At 36.8% G+C, this 18503-nt stretch overlaps 1 protein-coding gene across 1 annotated transcript; it reads right to left on the reverse strand.

The window, feature by feature from the left end:
• Positions 1-225: 225 nt before the first annotated feature.
• On the reverse strand, positions 226-14500 carry LOC145771983 (nuclear receptor subfamily 2 group F member 1-B-like). Its single transcript, XM_082583776.1, has 5 exons — positions 14320-14500; positions 13489-13884; positions 9992-10193; positions 7860-8387; positions 226-1728 (listed from the first exon to the last, which is right to left on the reverse strand). Exons 2-5 carry the CDS (start codon positions 13816-13818, stop codon positions 1451-1453), a joined length of 1338 nt encoding a protein of 445 aa, XP_082439902.1. The 5' UTR covers positions 13819-13884; positions 14320-14500; the 3' UTR covers positions 226-1450.
• Positions 14501-18503: the final 4003 nt, after the last annotated feature.

The raw sequence follows: 18503 nt of genomic DNA on the forward strand, positions 1-18503 counted from the left end.
ACGTTTTGCTTGAACCCCCTCCCCCCCGATGTGACGCTAACGTAACGCTTTGCATAAACCCCCCCTCCCCCTTGAAGGCGTTACGTAATATTTGAACGTTCCCTTAGGCAATTGACAATGTTTCGCTGAATTCTTCTCGGGCTATCTTCAAGACAGACGGTTCAAGAAACTTTTTGTTTTGTAAATCAGAACATGACATTAGATAAGAAAGAAAGTATCATGTAATATTGATGCAACGTAATACACATTTTAACACAAGTCGGCTAAAGTATAGCCTACATTATTCTGGCAAAGTAGGCAGTAAGACTGCAAACAGTAGGCTAGCAGATCCAGGAGACTCACCAAAACGTGGCAGAATTTTTAAAAATTTTCTCGGGCATCCCCAACCTACAGCTCTGACCCGATTGGCTTCCTTTCTTCAGCCAAACTGTGGTGCCACATAAAACATGTTTTTAGATCCGCTACTGTTCGCAATTAGAAAGTTGGTTCAATAGACTATTGAGCTTGGCAAATTAGGCTACGCAAATTTTTAAAATCGAACATGTTCGTCAGTTGCTGCTTATAGGCTAAAGCGAAAGTTGGGCTTAAGTAAAAATTTTCATGGAAAAAGGTCGAATAGGATTAGGGAACGTTCAAATATTACGTAACGCCTTCGAGGGGGAGGGGGGGGTTTATGCAAAGCGTTACGTTAGCGTCACATCGGGGGGGAGGGGGTTCAAGCAAAACGTTACGTAACGCTTTCGAGTACGGAATGGTAGTTTTTTGTGCTGAAATCGTAGTGAAAAAGCGTTACATGGGGGAGGGGGGGATTGAAAAAAGCGTTACGTTGGCGTTACATGGGGGAGGGGGGGGGGGGAGTCAAAAATTCGGAAAAAAAGCGTTACGTAATATTTGAACGTTCCCTTACGTAAAGTTTCTTTCGGCAGTGTTCTGAGCTAAAGGAAATGTGTTGTCGGAATGTTTGTCATCTGCAAACAACTCAAAAACAAACGTTTTTCTATAAACTATCATGACTAGGCTACATCATACACTTCAAGACTTAAAAGTACAGTAAAAAAGAGAAAATATAGGTCTACTCTACTCATTGTGCAAAAAGTCTCTTCTTTCTACGCAGACATATCAGTATGAAGTCTGCGTGAATCAGCAACCTATAATTAATCGATGGCCAGATAAAAATATTAACAAAGCTGAGAACTGTTTCAAGTACCAGGCCCATTGAGGAAAAGCTCAACTTACGATTACACTTGTGCTATTTTTGTTCCAAAAATATATTGCAATATCATACTCGATGACACCTTTGTAAAAATCGTTTACAAGACGTCTATTTTATTAGGTTACAACTTTTGCCACTTTTCCTAATTGCACGTCTTGCTGAATCCACTTTTTACTCAAAGGGATAGCACACGCTTATGACGTCAGTTAAGCATGGCGTCATAACACGTTTGCCACGTCACTGCAGTGTCATTGAATAAGGCCATCCATAAGCATTTCCAGAGAGAAGCATGTCTCTGATAAGAGTTTCGATGGGGGTCTTTCCGACAAGACGAACAAAAAAGAGCTGCTCGATGGCACTGGCACTGACCGTGCGCAAGGAGGGAAGACGAAGGAGGAGTTTGCCGAATCTCGATGGCTGACTGGGATACTGATGACGCACGTACTCCTCAAGGGCGCACTGCGATTTTTCTTGAACGTTTTCTATGTGAACTGGATCGCTTAAGCCATGTGAATCTGAACGAAAAACAAAGATTTTTACCAACCATGCCATCACCCACCTAGTTTATTGCTTATATTATGCAAATAGGCAATTATTTTAGAAACTTGACTCGTCGTTTTGTTTCTTACGCCAAAGATAAGAAACCAGCGCCAAAAATAATGAAACAGCTCACTTATTTACTTAAATATTCAAAGTGGAGATGAAACATGATACCGTCTTTGGCACAGCCTAATCGTATTTAGCGTGACAAGACCAAACCTAACCTAGTCTGGTTGGTTCGAAAACAATTAGGCTACTATCGCTCCTTAATAACTAAACGAATAAGTTACAACCTCCAGCATGGTTAAAATTTTAAGGTCATTATATTTTTGTGATTTAAAGCGATAAGTTGTACATTTTATACCTTTTTGGCTGACAAGTAATAGGCTAACCGTGGGTAGGCGGCAAAACCTTCTTTCACCTTATTTCAGTCAACAAATCGAATTTGTGGCATGCTTTATTACTTTGAAAATTTCGATTCATACTGTATCATTATATCACGATGGTCTAGACTAGAGATAACAACCCAACCATCACAATATCATTTAATTAAATTTATAAAAATATAACTAGTGAAGTAGGCTACTATAGTAACAGTCCACAATGAGGCAAAGCTTAGCCATGTTTTATTTACAAAATACACAATGTTTTCCTGTCACATAACAGATTAAATATGGTAGCATTCCCTTATTGACATAAAACTTCCGAAATTTATGGCAAAATTAAGACAGCTGCGAAAAGTAAGTTAACAACTGTTGATTCAAATCCATAAGTTTCTGTGATTCTGTAACAATCAGAAACTCTGTGTGAAGAGTTGGTTAAAATGGAATCTTGGTTTAAATAAAATTGATGTAAATATATTGCTTCATTGTTGTTTTTTGTACTTTTGTTTGTTAGAAGTGAGGTTATTCTACCCAATCAACAAACCAGAGTTTTTAACACTGATTTAGCATCTGGTCTCGACTTTTTGACTTTGACTTCTCGACTTTTTGCTTTCTTGGATATGTGTTGTAACACATCACGTGAAAACTGCAACAATTTATAGCAGTTTCTGGTTCACTGATGCCGTAAGGGGTCGCGCTTGATTAAATTTCAAGTTTGATTATAGAACAGAGTCCATCAGACGAAGCGATGAAAAAAAATGCGTCGCTTGTGTTGTCAACATTGCCTACAAATACATTAAGCCAATGGATCTCAATATTGCAAAAAATTGTTGAAGATTTTGAAAAAGCACCTTTTGCTGCATCTACTAAAACTAAATTATAAATTTCCAAGTCCTTCGAAAATTCTGTTTTTGTTGTTACCTATCGTAAATTTCTTTTTGAAAAGAAAAATCTTTATTTGAAAATTCTTAGCGTCGAGTTATTGTTACATCCGTCAAAACTAAAAACCAAGTAAAGATCAAAAGCTGAGCTTTGTTTTGAAACGGGCGTAACCGGACGAAAATTCGACAAAAAAAGCAAAACGTTTTTGACTTTTGAGTCAACGTCTAAACGACTGCCCAGGCAATTTACATGGCAATCTTTAGCTTTGTTTACAGCCCAATCGGCTTCAGTAACCCGAGTTATGATCTTATGATCTTTGCTGTGACCCTATGGGAGACCACCGCCCGCCTAAGGACAGAATGTAAGCTGCTTATGGTCTACAAATTACTTCATACTTTTTATATAAATTTACTAGGCTACACAGTTTCAAAATGGGTTTTTAAAGAACGTAGATTTATTTGCACTTGCTTTTTAAGTTGTCCTGTTTATTTAATGACTGTTAGTGCTACTATATTTTGAACAAAACCTTAGACTATCAGGACTTATCCTGTAAAGTTTGGAAGGTAACCATTTTACCTTTAAGGCTAATATGATGAAGAAAAGTTATTGCAAATAGCCCATGCAACTGTTACGATTGGTTTCAATTATTACGCATATTATTGTTGCTACTTCATCAGTCATCACATTTTTACGCTTTCGATGCATATTGTAGTTATGCTGTCGGAAACGGTTGTTGCTTTGCATTTTTCGCGTTACGTTTCATACATTGAAGACCATTTTCAAAGCATTGTACATTAATGCAAATTGCATTTAGTCTGAATTTGCGATGCATTAGGCTACAACACTTACTGTTAACTGCATTACAACATTACAACTGTGTCCAGGAGAGTTTTGTTTGTCATATATCCAGGCTTATGCCCGGTGATTGAAGCTTTGGATTAAGTGGACGAGAAGGCAAGGAAGCCAATCTTTGTGACCACCTTCAGGCATGCCTTTAGTGTCTTGCCAAAGACACAGCCGCATGCTCTTGAGCGGTGTCGAACCGGCGCCCTTTGGAACGTCGTTCCAAGGCTTTCACCACTCGGCAATGGATGCGTCCAGGAGAGTGACATTTGGTAACGTTCCCAACCACACAAAAACCATGAAAAAGTAGACTACACATTTTTCGTTTTGTGCAAAATTTTCGCTCTCGCTTCGCTCACTTACTCACATTTCATGGACCTAACTGGTAGCATAAACCAAAATAGTTTTCTGCAGTGCATTTTAAGGGGCAGAATGTTTTATGTGCTCTTCAAAAGTGAAAAAGTAGTGCAATATTAAAAAAAACACAAAGCAATGACCAAACCATCTTTGTCAATTGTTTTGAAAGTCAAGCTCCTTCAGACATTCCATGAAACTATTTTGGCTTAGCCTACTCCTTCGTATCTTAACTTTTTCATTGGTCGATTTCTCTGAAAGTAGGCTATTTGCTTCGATAGAGTTCCAATACGCTTTATTTTTTCTCGATCAACAAGTGGCAAAGACAATTGACATTACCGTAGAAAAATTTCAAAAACGAGAAAAATATCTAAACTTACGGTTACTAAATGTTGTACGTTTCTGTACTGTATGGCTTAATATAACAATGATGTTATAAGCATGATGTTCAAATTATGTCGCAAGTAGTAGGGTACATTTTTTCTGCCGTAACACATTCAAAACAACTACACCGAGCTGTGAATTCTTCAACTTGACCAGTCCTTGCCTATAAGGACAACAATTAATGCATAAATATTTTATTGAAAAAAACACAATCAAATTTATCAAATTCTATCAAATTTATTGCATTTTATCAATATTTTCAGATTCCTGATGAGGGCTTAGGTTAAGCCGAAAACGATTGAATGTTAAACTATTTTGTACATATGTAAAAATATATATACTGTTGTAATGCTCAACCCTGTGGTATTGTTGTGTCTTGCCTGTCTTCACAAAGCGTCTTCGTTTATGGTGCTACCGCAAAGGGTATATCACATGCTACATTTTTAATTGAGGATCAGTTGCAGCAAGCAGACAACACTTATTGGCAGGATTGTTGAAGCAATAGTTGTGGCCCGAAACCAATGAGAGGCCAGGGGTCCCCAAACAAAATGCCTCGAAAGCAAGCAAAGCCCTACAAAGAATACGTTGTGTTTTCGTTGTTCTCGAGCCCTCTGAAAAAAATTCTGGGCCTTAAAACGATCTTTTTAAGCTAGGATCTTCTGTAGAAACACGAAAACAATGTTCAAGAAAAAGACATTGAAAAAAACACAATCTTTGAGCCACAAGGAAAAAATAAACCGACAAAAGAAACAAAACCGACGTTGAATTAGAAAAACAAAAACGACTAAGGTTTTTCGAAGGTGAAAAATCAAATGCTTTCTGAAAGAAAATATTATTGCTTAAAATGAACTACCACATCCATCGTTAACTCAAAGAAAACGTCACAGAAACTACAACAAAAACTTTCTCAGAAAGCTTCAGTTTATTTTCATTCCAATTTAAAACTTACTTTCATCACCTGACTCATCAATTTCTTGAATTGAAATTAGTAGGTCTAACCTTGCCACAGCGTCGAATCAACACAAACACAGCTAACAATTTTAAACGTCTGAGACCATTGCGCTCATGCAAAGTATTTATGTTTTCCAGCTAGGCTACTGCGACTCTTAGCTAAAGACCGACAATTTCATAACTAGAATTAGAAAGCCTATGAGTTTACTTTTGGTGTTCTGCCATAGCCTGGTAATAAAATTAAATATCCCTTTCAGGTGCCATACCAGGACAATTGCGATTGTAAACTTTCAAAGAATCGAGTTGTGAAATCACAGCGCGATCGACTTCAACCGTGGTGCCTGCAACAAATCCTTCTCATCGTGTTTAAACGAAACAGCTGTTTAACGAAGCATTTTAGTTTGCGTAAAAAAGTTGGATAATTAAGTTTCTAAGATTACAAAAACGTGTTATTAAAAACTTTCCAAACTTTAGCAGTTTGAAAGCTTATGTACCACAGCTTGTTTTGGGATTTACAACAAGCAAAGGTTGACCACAAAGATTGAACTACGTTTAATTAACATCTGCTCAACTTGGTGGAAAGATGAAATAAAAATTTGTAACTTACTTGCAATTGTAAGTTGCGCACCAGGAACTGTAACCTCCACATTTTGAAATAAGCCAAAGAACAATGTAGCCTAGGCTATAAGGATTTTCAAGAAAAAAGATGCATAAAAAAAAGCTTAAACATCAAAATTTAGAAAATCTAAGAATTCATGAAAGTTGGATATGGTCCAGCCATGACAGTTTCATGAATAGAAACGATTTGTTTATTATTTATAACAAAATGCTTGATTTCTGATCCATTGCTCGTATTGACGAACAAACTAAGTTTAGATATGAGACAACTAAAACTCAATGCAGCATTAGAAAGATTGTTAAGAGAAAGATATTTTCAAACAATGAATGATTAAGAAAGATAATGTGTGGTTTTGTTATCAAATGCACTGCACAAATTTAAGTGTAGGTCATGCACTGTGTCACGGAATCCTTGACGTCTTACTATTTCTTGATGAAGTCTGATTACTGTACTCAGACTTCAACATAAACTAGCAACGTAAACGCCCACATGACTGTGGCACCAAAACGATTGAACTAATTATATTGGAACTAGAGTTGGAATTGGAATATCGCAACGCTGTGAAGAAAGCGTATTTAACAGCGGCCAAACAAGAGGTCATGGAAAACGCGTAAGGCAAATGCGAAACACAAGGTAGGCTACAAACTTAAACAGCAAGTTTTTACAAAAATTAAAGGTTTAAAGGCACATTTCAGATACTACCTGCCAAAAACATTTTCACATGCAGCCCATAATTGTTATAGCCTATTGGCTGGTCTAGTATAACTCACTTTCTAAAATTGGAGTTAAAGGGAGACATGCAATAGCTGCCTAAAAAGCAATGACAGCAAATCTTGCTAGCCGTACAAAAAGCGATAAAGATGGACTTTGTTGCGACCGTTGAAAAATTGAATTTAAGTGATAAACTCAACATTGTTGAGTCATGGAGCAAGTTGGTATATGAGTCACCTTTGGAGCGGCATATGAGTTTGAGATTGTCTTGTGACTTCAGAAGACTGATTCAAAAGTTTTTATCATGTTGATCTAGATTTGCCGGAGGCTTGAACGGCAATGTAGATGGGGAAAAATATTTTCAACAGTGCATGAACATTTACAAGTCTCATAACCACAAAGAAATTAAACCTTTCCAAACTTGTAAACGGAGCAGCAGGTTGAAATTGTCTCGATAAGTTAAAACAAAACAGGTTTTGCAAAATAATGAAGTATTGCTTGACTAGATACAAACGGTTTCATTGCGAGTGCATCTTACTAATTTTTTGAAGACGATATGTAAAATAGCCAGCACAGTAGGCTATAGATTAAATTATTCTCACTGAAGATACAACCTCCCTGAAGGTTTTAGTTTGTGGTGATAAAATGAACTCATCTGCATAGAAATGTTGAACTACGACAACTGCTATCCATTGCTTTTAAATTCTCTAGACCTCTGCTCTGTTGCCATGTATTGGTTTTCGCTATGACTGTAAAAAAAAAAACTGTGCGAAACTGAACTCAACTTATCAGCTGAACAAGTTTGTTGAAACTGTTTTGTTAATTGCAAAAACGTGAACGTTTACCAGGCCTAAAAGTAGCCTATCATTTGTATCACAACTGTTGATGGTTGTAGCTTATATGTCCTCAGGTGCAAATCGAAATCTCAATTCTCATCTTTGATAGTAAAAATTTGATCATTTGTTTAAATTTTACCAACCTGAAGTAAAAAGAACAATCGCCTTGAGACAGGAATATTCCGCCGAATCGACACGAAGCGTCTTCAATCTTTCAACTTGCTCTTGAAAGATGCGAATATGATCCATGAACGACATCACTCTGTCCGCAGACATGGAAGTATGAAAGCCTGCTGCCGCCAGTAAAGGTGCCACGTGCAAAGGCATCTGACTCTGCGCAGCGTTTAAAACGAAAAGTTCACTCCAAACCCACTTTAGCATCGCAACTTGATCAGTCACTTGAAGCTCAGGAAAAAAAGGGATATTTCGAGCCCACTCGACGGCCGAAAAGAGGAGCCGGGCGGCTAATTCGCAGATATTGTCAATTCCCATGATTTGATTTGGAACAGGACATTGCAGAGAAAACCGTGAGGTGGGATATGGTTCTGCTCGTAGCAACATAGATATGAAGCTTGACGTATAACCCGGGCCGAAACTTGATTCAGAACCGTTTGTGATGGCATACTGTCCCGGATGTGGTTGGGCTGTCTGCATTCGGCCTCTTTGGACAGCTGCGAGAAAAATCAGAGAAGTCAGTTAGCAATGATAAAAAACTCCTACAACAAAAACGTTTGCTTTCTGATAAAGTGAAGAAGTTATCTGATGGAATGGTTGTTGCTAGCAACAGAAGTTAAAGCTGAGTCTATGTGTTATTATGTTTTTATTATGTAGCCGGTGGCACGGAATTGTGAGGCTGTCGTAGTTTTGCTTGTATCAGTTCTATCAGCAAAAACAAAGAACATCAAGATATTCATTCCTCCTCGACGGTAAATCAATCTGGTCTATTCGTAAACAACCCTGCAACGAATAATATTAGCTGTGTCAACCATACTGGTGAAACACTATGAAAAGTAACCTACAATTTCCGAACTAGTTCAATAATAGGCTATCCAATTCACAGTGATTATGTTATTTTCAAAGTCAAATGGGTTTGGACAAATTTGTGATATAAGTGCTACTCAGCAAAGAAACCTTTCATTTAAAATTGCTTAGTGCTGTTATAAGCTAATATTATTTGATTAATAACTTTATCTCACCTCTAAGTTAATAGCTTACTTCATAACCTTCAATCTGTGACTTCAACTCGGATTATAAAAATGAGTGGAAAACGCGTAGCCTAGCACATCTCTTTTTAATTGTTTTTTTTGCAACAATGCCATGTTTTTTTTATATTTTATTGTTGTTTTGTAATTATTCGCCAAGTCTTTCAGGGTTATATTTTAAATGTCCGCCCCGTTAGCTCAGTGGTTACGCGCCCGGCTCAAGTTTAAGAGGCGCTGGTTCGACTCTCGGGGTGCGCGCTTGAGCAACGCACTTTCAGGACTGCTCTCCATTCAGCAGCACCTAGTGAATGGAATAATTCCCCGGCAACAACACTTCAACAATCGAAAAACTTCACTCTGCCAATCTCGGTAACCGGCCCTGCGTCAAGAGCCTCTACATAGTCTACAAGTATGCGAAAATACCAGGAATAAGCAACCAAGGCTTTGTCAGTCCGAGGATAAAGATTCGAAAACAAAACCAAACCAACCAAAATGCAAACACACATTTATTCTTAAATAACTTCTATGTTTCAAGCAAGAAAAAATATCATTGATGCTATTTTGGAAGCCTTCGAAGTTATTTGACCTGATACGAAATCAAGTGTGCGAAAAAGAAAAGATGGTATTCACCCAAGTCCGTAGCCTATGCACTTCAGAAATTTAATTTTGAGTTAAGCACTCTGGTGTCTGGAAGATATTTTTTGCGTGTGCCCGAAGTTCCATGTACACTCTGAAACCTAGCATTAACGCTGTAAGCCTATCGTCACAAAGTACTGAAAGTCCAACAAGTGCCCTTTTCAATAAAAGACCGGATCTAGCGATGTTTTTGGTCTGGGTTCGATACTCGGTCGAATCCTATTACCATTAATTTTTTGCAAAGAAAATGAAAATAAGTCAAGATAATTAACCTGCGTTGTAAAACTAAATATGATACAACAATTGAAATTTTTACAGTTGCCAACAAGCCTTAGCTCCAGTAGAGCGGCAAAAGGTAAAACTATACAGCACCAATCGACCACTAAGTCTATGCTAGAAGAAACGAGGCATGACTTGTGAAGTAGCTTGCTTCTCACCTTCTCGACGCATTCCAATCTTGACGCATTTGTTAAGCCTGCAATACTGGCACTGGTTTCTATGGTGTTGGTCGATTGGACAGTTCCTATTTCCTCTGCAGGTATACGATAAGTTCCTTCTTACACTTCGCTTGAAGAAACTCTTGCAACCTTCGCAGGTATATTGGCCATAGTGTTTTCCGCTCGACTTATCTCCACACACCTGATGTGAATTGTAGATAGCAAGAGTAAAGTGTTGTGCAAAAACCTGGACACCAACAAGTCACATCTATATCAAGATGCAAAACACTAACAGTGGCATTAAAAGTGAAGCGATTAAACTTAACGCTTTGGTTATTTGAAAGTAGCCTAGACCGCACAGAATTATAATGCCAATTTGAGATCTGCTTTACACGTATGGCTATTTGTGTATTAACGTTTTTATATGAGTCCCAAAAATGCACAATGCTGTGTATATGGTTCGTGTGGATGAGATGTAAGACAAACTATGTTTCAAAATGTTGTTCAAGGTCAGTTAAAAAAATATATATTATAAAACTGCTTTAAGAATTGATCATTCGAAACAGTATATTAATTGTTGCGCAACATTGCGCTACAAGAATGTTCCCCAACAATGTTTTCTTCCATATTAATGACATCTCGAAGGCAGTAGCTCATTTACCAGAGACTATTACGTGCAGTTTTAATTTGTTAAGTGAGAAACCATAGCTGTTCACAATTTGACAAAATCATGCCATCAAATGTAACCACTTATGAAAGTTCCAATATTAAAGTTAACTTTGAAATCAAGGCATAATTTCTAAAAGTAATATCAAAAAAATTACAGTATTAAATGATGATAAATCTGGAATTCTCGACTGCTATTTGCATGGTTTGACTGTTGTCTCTTGTCTGTCACATGCAACACACAGCATTGCTTTCCCAGACAGCAAAACCCGTTATTTTTACATGTGATAGTTCTGCTGCAGTGTGTCTGCAGACGTTGAATCAACGTAAAAATGGCAGATTTTGTTGTCTGGGTTGTCTCTGCCTGGTCGATAAACGTCTAATTGAAACGTATAAACACATAATATGGTGTTGTCATGATACTTCCCTGCTAAAAAACACAAAAAGAAACACAGTGCAATGATAATAATGATAAAAGCAAATTATCTGATTTAAATTTAATATAAATAATATTTTTTGACTAGAATCACACTGATTCTTGCTCGATATTGTCAATTTTTACAACGATAGTGCGTTGCCAATATGATGCGGCTCTTGTTAGAGGTTCGAAAAATAGATGATTATCTAGCAATCTGTCTTGCCTGCTACTCTTCACTCTTTTAATAGGTGTGATTTACACTCAAGAGAAGAAGATTGCTACTGAATGTGTATGCCTGCATTGCGTAACGTCCATTGAGCATTCAAGGTTGATTTTAAAGTCTCGAAGTGAAACGTTATACCAGAAGCAGTCAGTATGCAAAAGTATGACAAGTTTACATTGACCACAAAGTTTTTTTTTATTCATATTTGCATTGTTTTTGACAATACGATTTTTGTCAAACGGATCACAAAAACGATTTTACCGCTTTGTTGCGCAAAAAATCACTTCATGGAAATTTAACATCAATTTAATAAGACGAATAGGAAGCCAATCTTCGTGTCCACCTTCAGGTACGCCTTTGAGTTTCTTGCCAAAGACACAGCCGCATGCTCTTGAGCGGTGTCGAACCGACGTCCTTTAGCAACGCCTCTCACCACTCGGCTATGCAGCCGACGGTGAGTCGACAAGTTGAAACGTTTAATGGATTCATATGGAAATGGTCACGATCTTCTACATTTCATCTGCTGTTAATTTGAAAAAAAAAACAATGTTTCTTGAAAACTGTTCGACTATTTTTTCAAGGTTTTCCTCAGGCTTTAGGACTTCTTCTTGCGTTTGAGGCCGCCACAGATCACGTTGTTACATCCAGGCGCAGCAGCCAATGGGTTGTGTATTTCATCGAGCGTTGTTAGGTCCACATGTCTGTCTTGTGGTCGGTATACAGGACATTGATAGATAATGTGGTGTGCAGTTTGAAAATCTGAGCCACACGCACAAGATGGTGAATCGGCGAGGCCCCACTGGAACATGTTGCTGCTGAAACGGCCCACTCCAGTCCGCAGGCGATTGAGCTTCACCCATTCCTTCCGGGGTAGTTCTGCTCCAGGTGGGGTGTTGGTATTGCCATTGGGAAGGACTGTGAATTGGCTTTAGGACAAAATTATACTTTGATTGTTCATGTTCGTTTGGCATCAATATTTGCAGTTAAGTAAAAATTCACATTTATGTATAATTGATAAAGATGGTATTTTTTTTAATTTTAGCATGTTGTTGTATTGGGCACATCGTAGACCTGAATTACAAAAGTAGTTCTCTCAACTTGGATAAGCTGCATGTCTAGAACTACCGTTTCCAGATACAGTTTAAGTCAGTTTTTACCGTTGTCAGGTACGGTTTAGCTTTATTTTGTCATTTTTTTATTATCTATTTACTTCGGGTTATTAGTTTTTATTTTTCTGTTTACATTTCAGCTTTTGAAAAATTGCCATTCAGCGGTGTTACGTTGTTACGCAAAAGCTTTTTAAAATGATATGCGCCACATACATGAGACTGCGACCTTTCTGTGAAAATATGCTTGTGAAATAAGTTTATTTTCTGTGAAATATGCTTGATATTGAACATGAAAGATATTGTAACTGCATAGTTTACTTTGCATGCATCTTTCAATATATTAATTGCATGTTTTTTGATTGTTCAAAGAGCATGTCGTTTTACACTTTTTTCAAATTAATTTCAAAGTAGGCTACCGTACTGCAATAAATATGCCTACTTACAAATTAAATATGTTTTCTATTTTACTTCAGATCCCCAATATATTGAATTAACGAATTCCTGTTGCATTGCTTTCATAAAAACAACCGGATTTTTGGTTTTCCCAATTTCGTTTCGCTGGGTTAAAAGTAAACTTATCGGCTGTTGTATAATTCTTAATCCTTCTCTTAAAATAAACAAGCAGAAAATATTTGTCGCAAGCATCATATCAACATAATTTAGAATAATAACGTATAAACAAACAAAACTTCAGGGTAAGTTGTACGATGCGGCAAGTTATCAAAATCAAAAATGGCGTGCATGATCGCCCTGGGGCTAAACGGTTTCCTAATGTGCTAGAAAATTTGTGACAAGTCGGCGTACAATAAATGTCAGTAACTTGAGTGAGAATTGGTGTTAAGGTGGCGGCCATAAATAATAATTCGCATTGTTGTTCGGACAATTATGGTTAAAAGAATTTCTGTTTCTTCGGCCATCAAAAGCTGTACCTAATTTCTTGAAGTGAATCACCTTTCGTCAGCATCTATATGTAGGATTTCAACCGTGTTGACTACACAGAAAAGTATTTAAAGATAGAACTTAGTGTCCATTAAACTTTTCTATTATTGCAGACTACTTTCTGCCACATCCTATCACTCACCGCGCATTCAATGTGAGGCTTTTCACTATTGCCGGTTGTAGCTAATGGTTGAATGCTTTGCTGACTGGAACAATCTCCCAAGCTTGTGGTGTTACTTCCGTCGCTCAACGATCCATTTTCAGGAGTGGTAGGTGTTTGTGGTGGCCCAGATAAGTTCTGGTCAGGTGGTTGGTGCATTTGTAATGCTGGGGTGGTTTGGTTCATATTCGATATGTGAGTGGGAGTTGTCACTGGAGTCAATGTAGTTGATGGTACAGCATCAATGTTATTTGAATCTGCTTTGACGAGGTGATTTGGTGGGTCTGGCCAGGGATTTGCTACCATAGCCATGCCAGACGAGGGTCGGGTGATATCGACAATATAAATCCAATCGGCGGCGAACTGAAGAAAGATTTCCTGCAAAGCGTACAGACAGCGATCCAGTCAAACACCTTATCAAAAATCGTTTTTAAACAATTAAGAAAATAACAACACCAAGTAGGCAAACCTTGGTTTGACCTAATTCTTTACTAAACCGCGTTTTCGGTAAAACGTCAAAAGAATTAGTTATCCCCGAAACAGTTAGTTTCCTGAAACAAGTTTTTATTGCCATTCAATGAAGTAGGCTTTACTAAAGGATTAAAGCCGCCATTTGCAATATCAGCACTACAAATCGTAATAGCCTACATTTCCTTTATCAGTATAATATATTATAGTATAATATACTATAGGGCACAAAAACAGAAAGCCTGGATAGGCTTGCTGAAGATGGTTGAGCATCAAAAGTTATTTAAAATCAAATCAAGAACATTTAATGGTTTCAACAATAAGTTATCGGTAAAAGTAGCTTACCTGACTAGGAAACGAAAACCTTCGTGTGCATCAGTTGTGACGTTCTATAACTTTCATAGCGATATGAGGATAACACAGTCTTGTTGTGTTCGATCTTCTTATCACAGCAACGTTTAAGTAGGCTATCTGAATGAGTTACTTATGACCAACAAGTCTAAAAGCTACACTTATCTTGCAAATAGGCTTCTGTTAACCAAGCAGTAAATCCAAAACTTCAACCAACCTTTCTGCAATCAAAATAAAACTTAAAGCTTGATAACAACCAAGTTCAGCGTTTTGTCAGCCACACGTGGCGAAAAAATACCTTTTGTTACAATGAGACAGTTGAGAAAAGGAACAGAAAAACGGAGAAATAGCAGATGAGTGAGAATATGAAAAAAATTGCTCCGATCGTAACGAGTTCCAAAAACCAGTTGTGCAAACGTATTGTAGGAACAATAGTTCAAGAATCCATGTATCAAACCATCATATCATACAATTTTTTGTTTACTTTAGTAACTTTTTTAATAGTCTTGCTACTTCTGCATTGTATCACGCATTTTGTTTTTTAGCTTTGTAAACACAAACAATAGGACTTATTTTTAGTCTGCAGAAAATGCCTGATCTGCAATCATGTAGGCTAATTCACCAAGAATTTTTCTGAACGTAAACGCTGCAAATAACACCAACACCTATTTATTACCAGCCATACTAAGATCCTAGAGACCTAGAGTTTCGTTTAATTTCACTTTTTGAAAAATTGTTGGCGCGTCATAATGTAGCTGACCTACTTGTCAGAGATGAACATGTTTACGACAAACGTCACAATGCAAACGATCAAACTACGGCCACTTTCAGTTTCAATCAAGCCAAGTACATTGATAAAAAATCACATAGCCTAATCATCGAATGTAGAAATATAATTGGCACAAGCGTTAGGTTTGTCCAAGGCAACAAAGATCTTTATTACCAACAGATAACGCAAAACCAACTCAAAACCAATCAATACAACTTTGGTAGAGACTTTACTTTCTTGCATTGCATTCCGTGCAGGCAAAAGTAAGCAGCAACACACGTGTAATCGAAAACGCTTGACAAGTTTTTTCTCATTTAGTGTTTCGTCTGAATAAATAATGTTAAGTTATGGGTTACTTCTTAATTTTATATACGTGTTTGTTGTAAAAACTGAAACTAAACTTACAAATGTTGAAAAAGCTACGTAGTTTCACCTAACAACGTTTTCCTGATACACTGACGTAACTAGTTTTTCCAGTTGTAGAAATCACTTTTGCCCTGGTTTGACCAGATCAAACTTGATGCAGTGGTAATTTTAATGCGATTAGTATTTTTTTACCGTATTTACTTTCCATACAATTAGTTAACAATATTACATTAAGTATTAATGTTGTGTTCGCTATTAATCGTAATTGATTTTAAAAATTGTATTGTACGTTTAACTTTACAATCACAATAAATGTCGTTATTTCTGAGAAACCTTAAGATTAAATGCATATAAAATTTACTATTAAATAAATTTAGATTTGGGTTTGTTTTAATTTGAAACGTTCCCGAGAAGTAGGTTATTACAACAAGTAGCCCATAAATGTTATTTTTGTCTCTGTTGTGACTCTGACCGTCGGACCCAATGAGGATGCATTAAAGTAAAGGCCAAACTACCTGTTGAGATTCATTAAACTTCAACAAGAAAGAAAAACAAAATAATAACGAAAGACGCTACAACGAAAGATTGCTTCCATGTCTGATAAAAATATTACACGACATTGTTTTCTTGCACAATTTTAAGTTCTCGGCAATTACCTACAAAACTTCATTTGAACGCAAAAATGTCAAAATCGCGGTTTGTTCACAACTACAGTGACTGACAGTATGATGCTCTTGTAAAGGCTCTGTAATCGGATTGACATATCGCTGGGCAAATACTCTCCTCAACAGCCTCGGCAGTTTAACCCCAGCTTAAGTAACACAGACTTCAATGCAAGAAAAGATGATATTTTGAGCCACCCATGACGAAGGTTTCAGCAAACTGTATTAGAAATGTACAAACTCTTACGTTGTAACAACGTACGTTGGCGTTACTGGTGGACATTGGCTTAGATTTTATTGGTGCATAAGTTATGCACCCATGTCTAATTCCAGCACGCTTGAAAGTTAAAAGATTTTAAAGTCTTTGTAACGCTTGTGCAATGTACGCCAATGGACGGTGTTTGTAAGACACACGATTGAGCGTTGCAGATTTTATGCCATAATAGCCACATATAACTGTATGATTAGAACAAGGAAACAAAAGAAAACCAAGGATTTTCAAAAGTTACGCAGATTTATAAACGCTATTGCGCCTTCGTAAAAATTCTAAAAGTAATAACTCTTTTGCTGCGATCACAGCAATACAATGGGGTTAGTTTTATCTTTAAAGCTTCCTTGTTAAAACTTAAAACGCTCAACCAAAAGTGAGCTAAGTGAGCTTTCGAAAGCGTGAACAATGAAGCATAGGCTATTACTTGAACTTCAGTCATTCAGTTAGATTTCACGAAAAGAGTTGACGGTTATTTGAGAATCACGTCAGGTATTCAGGCTGCATGTTACAAGATGTAATCACTTCATTGCTGATCGCTTTGCTTTGTTTTCAAAATCGAAATAAAGCGATTGATTTGACATTACAGCAACAGGACTCAGGATATATTCACAATTCCCTTTCGTTGTACCATAACTTAAAAATAATAATAGTTCATTTAAAATTACCCAATTTTGAGTTTTCATGCAAGCTAGAATTTTGTTTAATTGTTTAATAATTCTCAAAATTATGCAACTTTACACCATCTTTTGCATGGTTGTTATTCATGCAGCGTGACCGGCATCGAATATTTTTGGTCAAACTTTAACGAAAAGATTATGAACGTGATTGCCATATAGTTTAGTAAGTTAACGAACAGGGTTTGCTTGAGTTCAAAGATCACTTAACTACCTTATGGCTTTATTGTGAGTTTATCACTTTCACATGAATAAGAGTTTCTACGGGCTAATGTTTCTGTAAAGTTAGCGACTCAGCAAGTTCTCTACCAACTGTAAAGTTTATTGATATAATTAACAACCTGCTATCACAGTAGCCTACAAGCCCATTAAACCACAACTGGATTTTGGAGAAAAAAATTTCTTTACGTGATGTGCATCGTCAAAAGTAAACACAAATTACAAAGTAATTGTATTTGATCAATTAATTAAAGGCATTGAAACTGACTCTGCGTTCAGGCAGAGCATTTATTTCTGTCATATCTGATATAATATTATTGAAAAAACAACTTGTAACCGTGAGGAAAACCGTACCCTGATTTAAAGATGGCGTCATAAATGCTGTGCTGCTGTTGTTCAGAGCCTAATTTTTTTCAGCATTCAGCATAACTGCAAAAGCAGCCAGGTTGCGTCCTATGTCTGACCTTTATACTGAACAGCAAATATTTTCCTGACTAATATTTATATCCGATTATGACAAACGTCAGAGATCAAATTTCGTCTTGTGTTCGACCCCTAGTCTTGTTTTACAAATGTATTTTTTCCTTTGGCATGACATTCCCTTCATATACACTACTTCTTGTATTTCACCAAAACACAATGCGCCCGTGACCAACAATACATCAAATAGGTTGCTTATTGTTTAGAAAGATCTTGATTTCCGTCTTGAATAGATTTGCCCTGGGTCATTTCATCTATATTTGTACATCTTCCACATTGCATTGCTTGAAAAATTAAAAAATATCACCCATCCGTTTGTCATTGACTGTAAATAGTGTAAGCAAGATTTTCTTCATTGCATTTGACTGTTTTTATAAAAGTTTTAAAATTTTGTACTTACATTTACAAGCATTATTAAATATTTTGACAAGACACATGCGGTAGCTAACTTATAGCAGTGGTAGAGGTCTTGAAGTCAAAATACTGTAAAAAGATCCAATGACGTGATCTTAACTTGAGGTTGGTGGGAAGTAGCCTTTGCTTCGCCTTATTGTTTTATTTTTAACAAGTTTTTTGATATTTACAAACATGGATATGATAACCAGAGGCTAAATTGTTTAGCTAGTTTATTCGAGTATTTTCTGATTTCACATTCTTTTCGTTCCTATCACCATTTCTACGCTAATTATAAGTACTGTATTATCCATTCCTTACAGTGAAAATTGATTCACTGCGGT

The sequence above is a fragment of the Aplidium turbinatum genome, chromosome 6 (assembly GCF_918807975.1).
Source record: "Aplidium turbinatum chromosome 6, kaAplTurb1.1, whole genome shotgun sequence".
NCBI classification, from domain to species: Eukaryota; Metazoa; Chordata; class Ascidiacea; order Aplousobranchia; family Polyclinidae; genus Aplidium; species Aplidium turbinatum.

Excerpts from the sequence above, each read along its gene's own strand:
- LOC145771983 (XM_082583776.1), bottom strand. The coding sequence starts at position 13,818 with ATGGCTATGGTAGCAAATCCCTGGCCAGACCCACCAAATCACCTCGTC. Across the intron at positions 8,388-9,991 it reads GATTGGAATGCGTCGAGAAG|CTGTCCAAAGAGGCCGAATG; the intron begins GTGAGAAGCAAG and ends TTTTTCTCGCAG. Across the intron at positions 1,729-7,859 it reads GATTGTTCTTTTTACTTCAG|ATTCACATGGCTTAAGCGAT; the intron begins GTTGGTAAAATT and ends TTTTTCGTTCAG.